The following is an 18715-nucleotide window of genomic DNA, read 5'->3' as shown; positions in this document are numbered from 1 at the left end:
AGCAACAGTCATGGTTTTGGATATGGCAGCAGTCATCCACATTCTGCGCTCAACAGTAGCAAAACCATTCTCTGACTATGTGTCCCTTCAAGTCATTCCATATCTTGAGGCCCAGATGAAGAATGGAGCCCAACGGATTGATGCGGTATGGAATAACTACCCAGAGAGTAATAACGATTTTAAAGGCCTGGGATTGGTTCAAGAACAAGAGTTGGTGATGGCAGCACCCTGATACCAAAACATGAATGGAACAGTGGTTTCCTGAAGAATGAGGGAGAACAAAGGGAATTCCTTTCATTCATCAGCAGTCAGATCTCCAAAACGGATATGGATGGAAAGCTCCTCCTGAGTACCCACTGTGAAAATGTGCTTTCAAACCGACAGTGTGACCTGGGTACACTACAGCCATGCAACCATACCGAGGCTGACACAAGAATCATCCTACATCTCCGACATGCTGCAGAGCATGGCCACACATCAGCCTATGTTCGCACTGTTGACAGCAATGTTGTGATTTTGGCAATAAGGGTCTTTGAGACCTTAGGGCCTAACAGAGCTCTGGATCGGATTTGGAACTGGTAAAAAGTGCAAATACATCCCAATCCATGATATGTACTCTCATCTTGGTACATCAAAGTCCTTGGCATTACCCCTCTTCCACAGTCTTACTGTCTGTGACACCACTTCACATATTCTTGGATGTGGAAAGAAGACTGCATGGACAACCTGGACAAGTCTACCTGACCTGACAGACACACTAGTGGCTCTCACACAGGATCCTGAACACTTCGTGACTGAGTCGAGACACATTCAACAGATTGAAAGATTTGTTGTACTGATGTGCAGCAGAAGTTGTGGAGTAGGGCGCGTGAATGAAGCAAGGCATCGCTATTTCACTACTGGAAGCAGGTCATTGGACACACTCCCGCCTACGCAAGCTGCGTTGCTTCAACATGTGACACGATCTATTCTGCAGACGAGTTTCTTTTGGGAGTAGGCAACCATTGCTTACCAGGAAATCCCCGACTTCAGTGATTGGGGTTAGCAGAAAGACGACAGCCATAACTGGCAACCTCTATGGACCACCCTCAGTGATCCTTCAGCAGCATGTTCTATCCTCCTACACTGCGGTTGCAAAAAGGGCTGTGTGGGAAGGTGTAAATGCAACAGTGCTGGTGTACGATGTACGGTCCTCTGCCAATGCAAAGGAGGATGCACAAATACTGACAGTAACTAGGTAAAATAGTTACTATATCTATCACTGACAGTCATGTGAAAGTACAATATATACATTCTGTGTATACTATTGTTATTTCTGGTGTACTCTGATTCACTACTGACTGGATATTTTTTATAGGTAAAACATAAATATTATTTCTACATAATTCCATTTTAAGTCACTTACAATATGATACCTCTTAAAACCGAACACTGAATTGACAATTTCCAAAGTGAACATATCTTCAAATTCCAAGTATTGTATGAATTTTGATGGGTTTTGTATCATATTTTGAAGTTTTCGGTCAGCTCTTTAAATTTTATATTGGTAATAACTTTTGTCACACTGTCACAATACATCAATGTATACATCATTGCAAAGCTCTTTTCATTATCTTTCATTTGATATGTGACATGACCATATACAATCGTAGGAAAAAAATATTCTTAAATCGGGGTGGCGGCCATTTTGTTTTTTTGTCCAATATGGCCGCCACAGGGGGCCGCCATCTTGGCGCCCGTCTGGAATCGAATTAGTATGACTTAAGCTACCTCTGTGCCAAATTTGGTGCTTTTGGAAGAATCTGAACCAAATGCCCTGAAAATAGCCCTAAGCTCCCTGACTATTCCTGTTTCATTCCAATGGTACTTAACACCACCGAAGCAATCTTAAATCGTATTGCTGTTTTTGTTTATTTATTTTAAAGAATTAAACCTGTTTGATACAACCAAAAGGAGGAGAAAAACATATTTGTTAAAGACATATTCTGACGTAATTATTATCAGATGTTCACCTTATATTTCCAATTATATTAGTTTTCTAAATAGTGGTTAATAATAACAAATGGGAATTGTTTTATTGAATATGTTAATAATATTCACAAAAAACCAGCTACATTAAATCACAAAGCAGAAACTCAAAAATGACTTAAAAATATTTCTCATGCTGAACATTTGTGTAACCTTGCTGTCATACCCCAAGTGGAATTTTAAATGAATTCACTGAAAAAAAATATGAATGACAAAACAAAGCCAGACTAAAATATTCCCAGAGATAAGAAATGTATGCCCAGTGTTAAAGATTAAAGTTCCTTAGTTACATACAGATATAATATTACTGTTTTGAAACTCTTAACGATATATAATTACATTTCCTAAAACTGTTGGAAGCGCACGTACAATCACCACAACAAGCACGCAGGATCTTCAGAAATACACACAGTAGCACCCAAGAAAGCCGTTATGTCAACAAACGCACGTTCGTGTATTGGATCTCGCACCGTAAATCGCTTGATTCTTATCAAAAACTTCACATGAGACAGCACAATTCTGTTAGCTTCGTTCCTGGTACTTTCAATATAAACATAATGCCATAAACAATTTTAGTAGTCGGGATTATTTTTGTCAAAGGACCGCAACCATTACACGCGTTCTGATTGGTTTGTCGTATTTTCGCACATAACAAGCATCGAGACGGGGACGAGTCTTCATGGAGGTTACGGAAAGGGGCGAGTGGTGACGACTGGAGTCTTCATGGAGGTTACGGAAAGGGGCGAGTGGTGACGACTGGAGTCTTCATGGAGGTTACGGAAAGGGGCGAGTGGTGACGACTGGAGTCTTCATGGAGGTTACGGAAAGGGGCGAGTGGTGACGAAAGAATTTCAAGCGTACCTCATAGAGTTACCTCCATTGGAGCGGTCCTTACGAATATCCTATAGCTCCTTTGGCCACAGAAACCAGTATTCTCCGACAACACCGCGTGCGACAGTTTTCGATGTACGGAGAAATCGTTTTCATTCCATAAATGGCAAGTGTTGTCTCTTTGGAAGCTATTCGCCCCGGGGTTTCAATTATCGATTTCAGGGATAATAGGGCTTTTATTGCATCAATAGGCAAGTAAAGTTAGTGCATATGCCCCCCATATGTATAATATAGGCCAGAATATTGTCGAAAATGTGACATAGTGACTTTAAATTCTTTTCTCTGTGTATATATTACGTTTCTTGGGTTTTGAGAAACTAAGTCAGGAATATACCTTGCCTTTTAGAAAGTAGTTACTTGTAATATCTTATATTTTGTATTGCATTTTTTCAGAAAATCCCCCAAAGTGGAGAAAGTGTAATCCACATTAGACTGAGTGAGTGAGTGAGTGAGTTGGGTTGTACGCTGCATTTTGCAATCCCTATGTCATATATTACAAAGATTGGTCACTTTGTTTCTTGTGTGACGGTTTTCACATAGCTATCCCTCAATATCTCCTGCAACCAGTTTAACGTTTCCGGTTCAATGTAAGACATATATTCCTTTCGACCATTTAGAACAATAAACCTTGTTTTAAATTAGTTAAAGACTAATTATATATCGTTAATAAAATAAATGTCCTGTAGACGTCCAAAATCTTGGACTTTATAAGGGAATACATTTCACGTTGACCCGAATGCTATGTTCTTTTAGTAGCGAATGTAGTTACATTTTCTGAAAACCCTTGATAATCATGTAAAGTAATAAATTGCCAAGATTTTCATACATTTTTCATAATGAACTGATATATTTTAAAACATATTTAAATAAATAATTGTATCATAAAACGTCGGCATTCTGACTGGGTTTCCCGATACAAAGAAGAATGTGCTGTTTTATCAGCCAAAAGCAGACACATATCTAAAACACTGAAATGGCCTACTGGGACAGAAAATTTGTGATCATGAAATTGATATTACAGAAACTTCATCCATGGCCACAGATAATTCACAATAAAAAAAATGGTATTGATGGGACATAATTTGTAAAATCTTGTTCATTAATCGGAATTGGACCTTTCAATTAATGTACCTGTGGCGTCTATAGATCATCTAAATGTTTCAAGTTATAATGCGAGGTGATATAAACTCAGTACGACATTTTCAGTTTTCATCTCTCAACTGTTCCATGTCAGGACAATGTTGACTAGAACATCATAGGTGGTCAAGTATAAAGTGTTGATATTTGTCCCATGCTTTTAATTACATCATGAAGCGTATAGAATTGTACAGAATCGGCTCGCTTTGGCTGAAAGTCTCCTGGCATATATACTGCTGTAAGGCAGACCTGTCATACCTTCCATTTTTGCATAGTTTTCTCTATCCTTACAGGGGCGGTGGGGTAGCCTAGTGGTTAAAGCGTTGGCTCGTCACGCTAAAGACCCGGGTTCGATTGCCCACATGGGTACAATATGTGAAACCCATTTCTGGTGTCCCCCGCCGTGATATTGCTGGAATATTGCTAAAAGCGGCGTAAAACCATACTCACTCACTCACTCACTCTATCCTTAGATTTACTTCAATACTCCGGAAACATGTAGTTCAGTAAAAACAAATCTAATAAATCCACTTATGGGATTGAAATGGCCAAATGATCTATTCCTCAAGCCTGTAGTGTTTATTCAGATATTGTGTTACATGAGACAACACTTTACATTTTGAAGTCTATTTATGATTGACAGATAGTCACCACTATCTACAACAATGTGTAGATCAAACTCATCATGAACATTGACTAAATTGTCTTGTGAAAACAATTGTTTTTGTACAGACCATGTGAGTTAAGCATTGTGAATGCTGCCTTGTACTATCTAGCTGTATGTGTTCCATTTCGAGAGGTACTGATATTGTGACTTGCAATCACTTGCAGCTACTCGTTAAAAATGTTACACAGACATGCTTTAAGAATGTAAAAACTGGAGAACTGTACATGATGCGCACCAAATATCCCTTAGGATAAAACTGAAATCATCTTATCTCATGACTTGTTCATCTGGGCAACATGCAATTACATGATGCACACCATTTCTTGGCCAAGGAAGTGTTTATATAACAGAACAACTGAATTGCCTTATCCTGAATGCGCACAAAATGATAGGAAGTTTCCGCTAACATTATCTTTCCATTACATTACCAGCGTTAAAGACTCTGTGACATTGCTAAAATATCATTTTTGTGAAATTGATGTTGAAATATTGATATATATGACACAATTTTATGTGGAAAACTTGACATAATTCGCTGTGAATATTTTGTTCTTCGTTTATCATCGAAATGACTTTCATTGCAAATTTTATTGTGATAAAAATGCTATCTATGCTAGATTTATTAAATTAAATTACAAAAAGTTGCAAGATGCTATTTTGGGTTGATAGGGAAATTTATCGTCTTTAATACCACAAACTATAGCTATAATTACCATTTTTTATAAGCACATGTCATTGCAAAGACTGAGACAAGTCACAAAGACTCCACTCTCACTGTAACCAAGTTCCCATCCAGTGGTTGTGGACAGGTATGTGAAATAAGGACAGCTACTGTCAGCATAGGTAACTGACGCGAAGGACACGTTTTTCCTAAATATAGATACAGTTATCTGATATCGTGATATGTGATATTCCCATATTTCTCATGTTGTCACGGAGGTCATGTTGCGGTTAGTCACCTTTGACCTATGACGTCACTGCATCCATCACGTGCTCCCTCGCCCCATCAGTCTTTCCACGTAAATAGCGTTTTGATACACAGAGAATAGTTAACTGACGAGGCCGGTGTATTGAAAGGGGAGGGAGAGTGATTTAGTTTCCTTAGGAGTTGAAAATGATAACATATGCATGTATGTAGGTAAAACAAAATACCCGAAAAGAATACTACTGGAGTCCAAATATACCTCGTGACCTTGATTGGCTAGAAGTATGACGAGACGTGAAGGCGCACGTGAAGGCGCTACTGAAGGTGCACGTGAAGGCGCTACTGAAGGCGCTAGTGATGGCGCTAGTGAAGGCGCTAGTGATGGCGCTAGTGAAGGCGCTAGTGATGGCGCTAGTGATGGCGCTAGTGAAGGCGCTAGTGATGGCGCTAGCGAAGGCGCTAGGGAAGGCGCTAGCGAAGGCGCTAGTGAAGATGCTAGTGATGGCGCCAGTGAAGGCGCTAGTGATGACGCTAGTGAAGGCGCTAGTGATGGCGCTAGTGATGGCGCTAGTGATGGCGCTTGTGAAGTTACCCTGCGAATGGGGTCGACATACCCGTGACATGTCTGCAGTAAGCAACATCAGCAACCTACACAGAGTCTGGACCATATAATCCAGTGAATCCAGTAACAACGGTCCACGCCGTGTACGATGGCGAGGTCACATGGTCTGTCTATCAGATCTTAGGACACACAGAAGTTCCCAGTCAGTGTCTGATAGGGGTTTAGGGCCCTGTTTCACCAAGCGATCTTAGCGCTACGACGGTCATAACTTTATGTTAAAATATAGGAGATACGAAAGTCGCAGCGTTATAATTGCATTAGCGGATCCAAGGGGGTGTTCAGGGGGTTCGCCGCCCCCTCCTCTTCAAACATACGGCATAACGTACCGCAATTCTGTTTGGAGAATTATATCCCTTTGGTCTTGGTTTCCGACCCAGGAGACCCGTGAAGATCCGGGGTAGAATAGGTCTTCAGCAACCCATGTGCTTGCCATAAAAGGCGACTATGCTTGTCGTAAGAGGCGACTTACGGGATCGGGTGGTCAGTTTCGCTGACTTGGTTGACACATGTCATCGGTTCCCAATTGCGCAGATCGATGCTCATGCTGTTGATCACTGGATTGTCTGGTCCAGACTCGATTATTTACAGACCGCCGCCATATAGCTGGAATATTGCTGAGTGCGGCGTAAAACTAAACACACTCACTCACTCACTCCGACCCAGGATCACTCCTGTTACATTTCTAGATTTGTCAGCACCAACGAGGTGACCTAATAAGACCCGCATCACTTCGGGTGTTCCTCCCTCATTAGGCAGACCTGTCAAACGCGGCGTTAACCACAACTCACATATTGTACATGTGTGAAGATTTATTTTGGATCTGTTTCTTTGTTGCAGGTGGCGACATATTCGAGAAGGAATTACTGGTAGATGGCCGACGAATTCAACTCAACTTTGTGTAAGTTTCACACATGCGGATGGCGTTGCTGAGCAACACTTTTAATTGTCATTTCCCCCTAGCCCCGATATTGGCATGGCATTAAGTATGCATTCATGGTACCGTTTTGCTTATGTGATTTACTTCTATTTTCAAAATCTTGAGATATTGAAAGCTAAACAGACAAGAAAACGGTCACTTTGAACGGACTTTCATGTCTATATTTTACGACATCAGCGGCATATCCTTGATATATGGGCAGACACTTGGGATATGAGCAGACACTTGGGGATATATGAGCAGACACTTGGGGATATATGAGCAGACACTTGAGAATATATGAACAGACACTTGGGTTATTGAGAAACACATAAATTTGAATTCAACTTATATGGAACTCATTGCAAAAAACAAGCTGACTATCAATAGAAGTTGGTTTTCCTTTATATATAAACTGGGTGTTACAACCCATATCCCACCACAATGCTTACTCAACACATATAAACTGGGAGTTACAATCCATATCCCACTACAGTGCTAACTCAACAGATATAAACTGGGTGTTACAACCCATATCCCACCACAGTGCTAACTCAACACATATAAACTGGGTGTTACAACCCATATCCCACTACAGTGCTAACTCAACACATATAAACTGGGTGTTACAACCCATATCTCACTACAGTGCTAATTCAACACATATAAACTGGGAGTTACAATCCATATCTCACCACAGAGCTAACTCAACACATATAAACTGGGAGTTACAACCCATATCCCACTACAGTGCTAACTCAACACATATAAACTGGGAGTTACAACCCATATCCCACTACAGTGCTAACTCAACACATATAAACTGGGAGTTACAACCCATATCCCACTACAGTGCTAACTCAACAGATATAAACTGGGAGTTACAACCCATATCCCACTACAGTGCTAACTCAACACATATAAACTGGGAGTTACAACCCATATCCCACTACAGTGCTAATTCAACACATATAAACTGGAAGTTACAACCCATATCTCACCACAGAGCTAACTCAACACACATAAACTGGTTGTTACAACCCACATCCCACCACAGTGCTAACTCAACACATATAAACTGGGAGTTACAATCCATATCCCACTACAGTGCTAACTCAACACATATAAACTGGGTGTTACAACCCATATCCCACTACAGTGCTAATTCAACACATATAAACTGGGAGTTACAATCCATATCTCACCACAGAGCTAACTCAACACACATAAACTGGTTGTTACAACCCACATCCCACCACAGTGCTAACTCAACACATATAAACTGGGAGTTACAATCCATATCCCACTACAGTGCTAACTCAACACATATAAACTGGGTGTTACAACCCATATCTCACCACAGTGCTAACTCAACACATATAAACTGGGTGTTACAACCCATATCTCACCACAGTGCTAACTCAACACATATAAACTAGGTGTTACAACCCATATCTCACCACAGTGCTAACTCAACACATATAAACTAGGTGTTACAACCCATATCCCACTACAGTGCTAACTCAACACATATAAACTGGGTGTTACAACCCATATCCCACTACAGTGCTAATTCAACACATATAAACTGGGTGTTACAACCTATATCCCACTACAGTGCTAACTCAACACATATAAACTGGGTTTTACAACCCATATCTCACCACAGTGCTACCTCAACACATATAAACTGGGTGTTTCAACCCATATCCCACCACAGTGCTAACTCAACAATGTGTCTGTTGTTTACAGGGACACCGCCGGGCAGGCTGACGTCAAGTCTCTCATTCGGAGTATATACAGAAACGCAAACGTAAGTCCAGTTACATCTCACACCACAGTGACACCTCCTTAATCCGAACGGTTGGATTTTCCATGCAAGAGGCGACGGTCAGGCTCGCTGATTTTGGTTGACATATGTCAGAGAATAACACTTGCGTAGATCGCTTCTCAAGCTGTTGATCACTGGATTTTCTGGCCCAGACTCGATTTTTTACAGACCTCTGTGATATAGCTTGAAAACTGCTGAGTGTGGTGTTAAACAACAAACAAACAAAAGAGTTTAACACTCTAAGTTAGATGCGGTATTAAACAACAAAGAGTGAGTGAGTGAGTTTAGTTTTATGCCGCACTCAGCAATATTCCAGCTTTATGGCGGCGACAAAGAGTGTGATTCAGTAGATACGGATGCCCTGTTTGGGATTCGACACAGTATAAGTACCTGGCGTCTTGGAGGGACATAAGTCTGTCCGATCAAGTCTGATATGTTGAATGTTGTTTTGTTACGCAGGGCATTATGGTTGTGTTCGACATTACGAACCAGAAGAGCTTCGACACGGTTGGTGAATGGATGGAAAGGGTGACACAGGTGGGTGTTTAAACAGGACAGGATATTAAAAGGCGACTGTGGACAGGCGGTATAGGGCTGGGGTCTGAGAGGACTAATTGAGCTAATTCGGGATATAGTTAGCGTTAGTTGGTCAATAACATTTATCTTGTTGAGAGAAAATGCTTTACGACTCCCACTTTTAAATAAGTATGTGTTTATTGATGGTAAATACTAACTACAGTGTCATCTAGAATAAGTATGTGTTTATTGATGGTAAATACTAACTACAGTGTCATCTAGAATAAGTATGTGTTTATTGATGGTAAATACTAACTACAGTGTCATCTAGAATAAGTATGTGTTTATTGATGGTAAATACTAACTACAGTGTCGTCTAGAATAAGTATGTGTTTATTGATGGTAAATACTAACTACAGTGTCATCTAGAATAAGTATGTGTTTATTGATGGTAAATACTAACTACAGTGTCATCTAGAATAAGTATGTGTTTATTGATGGTAAATACTAACTACAGTGTCGTCTAGAATAAGTATGTGTTTATTGATGGTAAATACTAACTACAGTGTCGTCTAGAATAAGTATGTGTTTATTGATGGTAAATACTAACTACAGTGTCATCTAGAATAAGTATGTGTTTATTGATGGTAAATACTAACTACAGTGTCATCTAGAATAAGTATGTGTTTATTGATGGTAAATACTAACTACAGTGTCGTCTAGAATAAGTATGTGTTTATTGATGGTAAATACTAACTACAGTGTCAGTCTAGAATAAGTATGTGTTTATTGATGGTAAATACTAACTACAGTGTCGTCTAGAATAAGTATGTGTTTATTGATGGTAAATACTAACTACAGTGTCGTCTAGAATAAGTATGTGTTTATTGATGGTAAATACTAACTACAGTGTCGTCTAGAATAAGTATGTGTTTATTGATGGTAAATACTAACTACAGTGTCATCTAGAATAAGTATGTGTTTATTGATGGTAAATACTAACTACAGTGTCATCTAGAATAAGTATGTGTTTATTGATGGTAAATACTAACTACAGTGTCATCTAGAATAAGTATGTGTTTATTGATGGTAAATACTAACTACAGTGTCATCTAGAATAAGTATGTGTTTATTGATGGTAAATACTAACTACAGTGTCATCTAGAATAAGTATGTGTTTATTGATGGTAAATACTAACTACAGTGTCATCTAGAATAAGTATGTGTTTATTGATGGTAAATACTAACTACAGTGTCATCTAGAATAAGTATGTGTTTATTGATGGTAAATACTAACTACAGTGTCATCTAGAATAAGTATGTGTTTATTGATGGTAAATACTAACTACAGTGTCATCTAGAATAAGTATGTGTTTATTGATGGTAAATACTAACTACAGTGTCATCTAGAATAAGTATGTGTTTATTGATGGTAAATACTAACTACAGTGTCGTCTAGAATAAGTATGTGTTTATTGATGGTAAATACTAACTACAGTGTCGTCTAGAATAAGTATGTGTTTATTGATGGTAAATACTAACTACAGTGTCAGTCTAGAATAAGTATGTGTTTATTGATGGTAAATACTAACTACAGTGTCATCTAGAATAAGTATGTGTTTATTGATGGTAAATACTAACTACAGTGTCGTCTAGAATAAGTATGTGTTTATTGATGGTAAATACTAACTACAGTGTCATCTAGAATAAGTATGTGTTTATTGATGGTAAATACTAACTACAGTGTCATCTAGAATAAGTATGTGTTTATTGATGGTAAATACTAACTACAGTGTCATCTAGAATAAGTATGTGTTTATTGATGGTAAATACTAACTACAGTGTCATCTAGAATAAGTATGTGTTTATTGATGGTAAATACTAACTACAGTGTCATCTAGAATAAGTATGTGTTTATTGATGGTAAATACTAACTACAGTGTCATCTAGAATAAGTATGTGTTTATTGATGGTAAATACTAACTACAGTGTCATCTAGAATAAGTATGTGTTTATTGATGGTAAATACTAACTACAGTGTCATCTAGAATAAGTATGTGTTTATTGATGGTAAATACTAACTACAGTGTCATCTAGAATAAGTATGTGTTTATTGATGGTAAATACTAACTACAGTGTCATCTAGAATAAGTATGTGTTTATTGATGGTAAATACTAACTACAGTGTCATCTAGAATAAGTATGTGTTTATTGATGGTAAATACTAACTACAGTGTCATCTAGAATAAGTATGTGTTTATTGATGGTAAATACTAACTACAGTGTCATCTAGAATAAGTATGTGTTTATTGATGGTAAATACTAACTACAGTGTCATCTAGAATAAGTATGTGTTTATTGATGGTAAATACTAACTACAGTGTCATCTAGAATAAGTATGTGTTTATTGATGGTAAATACTATACTAACTACAGTGTCATCTAGAATAAGTATGTGTTTATTGATGGTAAATACTAACTACAGTGTCATCTAGAATAAGTATGTGTTTATTGATGGTAAATACTAACTACAGTGTCATCTAGAATAAGTATGTGTTTATTGATGGTAAATACTAACTACAGTGTCATCTAGAATAAGTATGTGTTTATTGATGGTAAATACTAACTACAGTGTCATCTAGAATAAGTATGTGTTTATTGATGGTAAATACTAACTACAGTGTCATCTAGAATAAGTATGTGTTTATTGATGGTAAATACTAACTACAGTGTCATCTAGAATAAGTATGTGTTTATTGATGGTAAATACTAACTACAGTGTCATCTAGAATAAGTATGTGTTTATTGATGGTAAATACTAACTACAGTGTCATCTAGAATAAGTATGTGTTTATTGATGGTAAATACTAACTACAGTGTCATCTAGAATAAGTATGTGTTTATTGATGGTAAATACTAACTACAGTGTCATCTAGAATAAGTATGTGTTTATTGATGGTAAATACTAACTACAGTGTCGTCTAGAATAAGTATGTGTTTATTGATGGTAAATACTAACTACAGTGTCATCTAGAATAAGTATGTGTTTATTGATGGTAAATACTAACTACAGTGTCATCTAGAATAAGTATGTGTTTATTGATGGTAAATACTAACTACAGTGTCATCTAGAATAAGTATGTGTTTATTGATGGTAAATACTAACTACAGTGTCGTCTAGAATAAGTATGTGTTTATTGATGGTAAATACTAACTACAGTGTCGTCTAGAATAAGTATGTGTTTATTGATGGTAAATACTAACTACAGTGTCATCTAGAATAAGTATGTGTTTATTGATGGTAAATACTAACTACAGTGTCATCTAGAATAAGTATGTGTTTATTGATGGTAAATACTAACTACAGTGTCATCTAGAATAAGTATGTGTTTATTGATGGTAAATACTAACTACAGTGTCGTCTAGAATAAGTATGTGTTTATTGATGGTAAATACTAACTACAGTGTCATCTAGAATAAGTATGTGTTTATTGATGGTAAATACTAACTACAGTGTCGTCTAGAATAAGTATGTGTTTATTGATGGTAAATACTAACTACAGTGTCGTCTAGAATAAGTATGTGTTTATTGATGGTAAATACTAACTACAGTGTCGTCTAGAATAAGTATGTGTTTATTGATGGTAAATACTAACTACAGTGTCATCTAGAATAAGTATGTGTTTATTGATGGTAAATACTAACTACAGTGTCATCTAGAATAAGTATGTGTTTATTGATGGTAAATACTAACTACAGTGTCATCTAGAATAAGTATGTGTTTATTGATGGTAAATACTAACTACAGTGTCATCTAGAATAAGTATGTGTTTATTGATGGTAAATACTAACTACAGTGTCGTCTAGAATAAGTATGTGTTTATTGATGGTAAATACTAACTACAGTGTCATCTAGAATAAGTATGTGTTTATTGATGGTAAATACTAACTACAGTGTCGTCTAGAATAAGTATGTGTTTATTGATGGTAAATACTAACTACAGTGTCGTCTAGAATAAGTATGTGTTTATTGATGGTAAATACTAACTACAGTGTCATCTAGAATAAGCGTAACGTTTTGTCTGCATGATGGTTCCTGTATGTTGGCGATGGATATTGGCACCTGTTTTCGTTACTTTCAGGAAATTGAACCCCAGCCACATGTGATACTGGTCGGAAACAAACAAGACCTCACAGCCCACAGGGAAATACCCATAGGCCAAGCCCGTGCGGTAACTATACACGTGGGGGTCAGGAAGAGGGTGGGTCAGTGAGAGGGAGGGGACAGAAGGAACAGGGTGGAGTCAGTGAGAGGGCGGGCAACAAAACTTCAGAGGGAGGGGTCAGGAGAAGGGCGGGGACAGAACGAACAGGGTGGGGTCAGTGGAAGGGCTGGGACAGAAAAGAAACGACGAGGTCAGTGTGAGGATAGGCACTGAAGGAAGCGGTTAGGGTCAGGGGAAGAGAGGGGACAGGAGGAAGAGGTAAGGGCCAGGGGAAGAGAGGGGACAGGAGGAAAAGGGAGGGGCCAGGGGAAGAGAAGGGACAGGGGAAAGAGGGAGGGGCCAGGGGAGGAGGGGACAGGAGGAGGAGGAGGGAGGGTCAGGGGGGAGAGAGGGACAGGAGGAAGAGGGAGGGGCCAGGGGAAGAGAGGGACAGGAGGAAAGAGGAGGGGACCAGGGGAAGAGAGGGACAGGAGGAAGAGGGAGGGGCCAGGGGAAGAGAAGGGACAGGAGGAAGAGGGAGGGGCCAGGGGAAGGGAGGGGTCAGGAGGAAGAGGGAGGGGTCAGGGGAAGAGGGACAGGAGGAAGAGGGAGGGGTCAGGGGAAGGGAGAGGACAGGAGGAAGAGGAGGGACCAGGGGAAGGGATGGGACAGGAGGAAGAGGGGAGGGTCAGGGGAAGAGAGGGACAGGAGGAAGAGGGAGGGTCAGGGGAAGGGAGAGACAGGAGGAAGAGGGAGGGACCAGGGAAGGGGATGTGACAGGAGGAAGAGGGAGGGGGTCAGGGGAAGGAAGGGGGCAGGAGGAAGAGGGAGGGGTCAGGGGAAGAAATGGGACAGTAGGAAGAGGGAAGAGTCAGTGTGAGGGGGGGGTGTATCAAGAAGGAAGACAGTGTTCCCACAGGCTTGACAGACCAAACTTACCCGACTTTTCCCTGATAAGTATATATATGTTTCCCTGACCATTTAGTGTAAAAACAGGCTTCCTTCCTTCCATTCAGCCAGTCCTAACCACCCTTTTAACATATTTCCTCCACATCATATGTATCATAAATACATACACCTTTTGTTAATTTATTACATTAACAAATGTTAATTTATTACATTAACAAAACATTGCTATTTGTAACGGAAAGTGTTTTCCTTGTTTCTCCTGCCACAATGTCACATAACACAGCAGATACATCTGATAGAGTGTAACCATCAAATATATACTCTAAGGCAGAGATGCTAATCGTGAAGCTAATGAGTGGAGCTATACTGCCTAGCACCGACTGACCGAGTTGGGGGTGATCAGGAGCTCGACTGTGGGGTTCAGGAAAATTTATAGATTTAGCATGATACAAAAGGAAGAGGGTAGGGCGGAGGGGAAGAACGATTTGATATGCCACGAGTGGCGCTTAAAATGTTGAATTAAATATATTTTACGTGAGTAATAATTCAATATGAGGTTGGAAATCTGAGAGCACAACGCTGTGAGGATGGTGGCGATATTCTATTTTGACATAAAAATATTTTTCGAACCGAAGCGAGGGAAGAACGTTGTCAACCTTTGCTCATTTCGCTCGCAAACAGGAAGACTGGTAATTTTTCTCTCTGTTGCACAATCTTATTTGCGCTACAGTTTGCCTGCGGTTGAGGTGTCAGCAATTAGGGTGGTACACTGCCTAAGATTAGATGCCTTTGTAGACATTATTACCTGCATCACAACAGACATGATCCGTGTTACGTCATTTCTTACAGTGGCAATATGTGGTGGGACATTTCGCACTGGGGAGCAGCGGACTTGTCTGACATTTAAGTCAAGGTAGGAATTGTGACTGTGTACATATTTCAGTACGTATCTTCGTCTTGTGTTTCCAGAAAGCGGATTTTTACAGTACTCCATATTATGACGTCAGCGCAAAGACAGGTGACAATGTCAAGGAGGCATTTGAGACCTTCATCCGTGAGACCTGGCGGAATATACAACCGGTAAGTGAGTGGTGAAGTGAATGAGTTCTGAGTGAGTTCCACCGGTAAAGTCTGTCGTGGGACAAGTGAGTTAGTAGTAAGCCAATATATACCATCGGTAAATCGTCTGACGTAAGGACAAGTGAATCGTTCTGTAGTGGTTAGCCAATATACCACCGGTAAGTCTGACGTGGGACAAGTGAATCGTTCTGTACTGGTTAGCCAATATACCACCGGTAAGTCTGACGTGGGACAAGTGAATCGTTCTTGTAGTAGTTAGTCAATATACCACTGGTAGCCAATATACTGGTAAGTCTGACGTGGGACAAGTGAATCGTTCTGTAGTAGTTAGTCAACCATACCACCGGTATGTCTGACGTGGGACAAGTGAATCGTTCTGTAGTAGTTAGTCAATATACCACCGGTATGTCTGTCGTGGGACAAGTGAATCGTTCTGTAGTAGTTAGTCAATATACCACCGGTAAGTCTGACGTGGGACAAGTGAATCGTTCTGTAGTAGTTAGTCAATATACCACCGATAAGTCGGTAAGTCTGACGTGGGACAAGTGAATCGTTCTGTAGTAGTTAGTCAATATACCATCGGTAAGTCTGTCGTCGGACAAGTGAATCGTTCTGTAGTGGTTAGCCAATATACCACCGGTAAGTCTGACGTGGGACAAGTGAATCGTTCTGTACTGGTTAGTAGTTAGCCAATATACCACCGGTATGTCTGACGGGACAAGTGAATCGTTCCGTGGGAGTAGTTAGATCAATATACCACTGGTAAGTCTGACGTGGGACACGCGAATCGCTTCTGTAGTAGTTAGTCAATATACCACCGGTGGGATGTCTGTCGTGGGACAAGTGACGTGAGTGAGTAGTAGTTAGTCAATATACCACTGGTAAGTCTGACGTGGGACAGGTGAATCGTTCTGTAGTAGTTAGCCCAATATACCATCGGTAGAAGTCTGACGTGGGACAAGTGAATCGTTCTGTAGTAGTTAGTCAATATACCACGGTAAAGTCTGACGGTAATCAGTTAGTCAATATACCACCAGTAAGTCTGACGTGGGAGTCTGACGTAAGGACGTGGGACAAGTGAATCGTTCTGTAGTAGTTAGTCAATATACCACCGACGTGGGACAAAGTCTGACGTGGGACAAGTGAATCGTTCTGTAGTAGTTAGTCAATATACCATCGGTAAGTCTGACGTGGGACAAGTGAATCGTTCTGACTGTAGTAGTTAGTCAATATACCACCGGTAAGTCTGACGTGGGACTTCTGTAGTGAATCGTTCTGTAGTGAATCGTTAGTCAATATACCACCGGTAAGTCTGTCGTGGGACAAGTGAATCGTTCTGTAGTAGTTAGTCAATATACCACCGGTAAGTAGTTAGTCTGACGTGGGACAAGTGAATCGTTCTGTAGTAGTTAGTCAATATACCACCGGTAAGTCTGACGTGGGACAAGTGAATCGTTCTATGCTGGTTAGCCAGAATTCGGGGCGTTTGGGTAGCCTAGTGGTTAAAGCGTTCACTCGTCACGCTGAAGACCCGGGATCGATTCCCCACATAGGTGCAATGTGTGTAGCCCATTTCTGGTGTCCCCCCGCCGTGATATAGCAGTAATAATGCTGTGGGCGGCGTAAAACTAAGCTGACTCACTTTAAATCTTCCCATCTATCGTTACACAGTCAGTTACAGAGTAACCACTGGCTGATCAAGCATAATATTTAAAAACTACCAAGGTGAATGTTTACGTCAGAATTTCGTTACTCCTGTTTATTTAAAAATACTTTGATAGTCTCCCTCACTCACTGTTTCAGAATTCGGACGCGGGATTTGAGAGATCTATCCACATTGAAGAAACCGATGGAGAGAACAAAGAAAGGTGTTGTACCAGCTGACGGCGCCGGGGTCACCGTGACCTTCACCTTCATTCCACACACAACATCTCACTGGGAACCGTCATCTGTTGGTGCAGTGGCTTAAATCAGAGACGCGATCAGAGACATTGCACACCTTCGAGCAGGCTCGTCGTGAAACAAACAATTTTAGAGCAAGTGGACATCATGGTGGCAAATCCACACTGTCTGCACGTGCAGACCCAGTCAAATTAGCTAGTCTGTTGCGGATGGTTTACAGTCACAGAACACCAACAGTTGGAACACTAAACTGTCAAATATGCAACACCCATGTGAAGTTAAAAATACCGGATCCTGGCTTTACGGATCTGCTGCAGTGATGAATGAGTGAGTTTAGTTTTACGCCGCTTTTAGCAATTATCTAGCAATATCACGGCGGGAACACCAGAAAAAGGGCTTCACACATTGTACCCATATAGAGAATCGAACCCAGGTCTTCTGCGTGACGAGCAAACACTTGAACCGCTGCCCCCGCAGCAATGAATTTAAATTAAGAATCACGTGATCAGTAACACCTTTGGGAAATCGATGTTGCCCTCCATTGCAAACTGACCTATTAACTGTGTTTGTTTCTTATTGCTGTTCTTCCTTGGTAATTTCTCCACCCGATGTTGGCAAAGTATCCGCAGTAATCTTATACCAGTGAGTCTTAGCTGACAGTCGTCTTATCATGTGATAACGTTTTTGTATGTATAGGTTAAGCCCCTAAATGCCTTTCATTTGATAATATGTTGCACGAATGACATCGTCACGTTTTGCTATGTCAATTCGTTATTACTACAGCACAATAAAGTATATACCTTGTCAAACCTCTTCGATGTACAGTGACTTCTTTATTAATGCGAGTCGGTAACAGTTTCACTCTCCGAGGCGTGATGTATTGGTTATCAGGGCGAAATTATATTTATCATCAGCCATATAGAGCCGTTTTAGTGTTTATTACCCACGAGGGCGAAAATATCGGTGTTCATATTTTTTCATACAATGCCCTAGGGAAAAATATCACTTTGTCATGGTGACGTGAGGTCATGAACAATGGTATGACGTCACGTTTCTTCTATGACGTTGCGTGCTTCATGATGCGACG

General features: G+C 40.0%; 1 protein-coding gene across 1 annotated transcript; it reads left to right on the top strand.

Annotated features, from left to right (window-relative positions):
* The first annotated feature begins 7037 nt into the window (after positions 1-7037).
* LOC124253932 (ras-related protein RabZ-like) lies at positions 7038-18441 on the top strand. The gene is made up of 6 exons (XM_046687779.1): positions 7038-7168; positions 8939-8999; positions 9477-9554; positions 13675-13764; positions 15616-15726; positions 17530-18441. Exons 1-6 carry the CDS (start codon positions 7068-7070, stop codon positions 17608-17610), a joined length of 522 nt encoding a protein of 173 aa, XP_046543735.1. The 5' UTR covers positions 7038-7067; the 3' UTR covers positions 17611-18441.
* The last annotated feature ends 274 nt before the right edge of the window (positions 18442-18715 follow it).

This window comes from Haliotis rubra, unplaced genomic scaffold, assembly GCF_003918875.1.
Source record: "Haliotis rubra isolate DU_JTF1 unplaced genomic scaffold, ASM391887v1 Scf559, whole genome shotgun sequence".
NCBI classification, from domain to species: Eukaryota; Metazoa; Mollusca; class Gastropoda; order Lepetellida; family Haliotidae; genus Haliotis; species Haliotis rubra.
The sequence above is the reverse complement of the archived record's forward strand: the minus strand, read 5'-3'. Positions and strand labels throughout refer to the sequence as shown.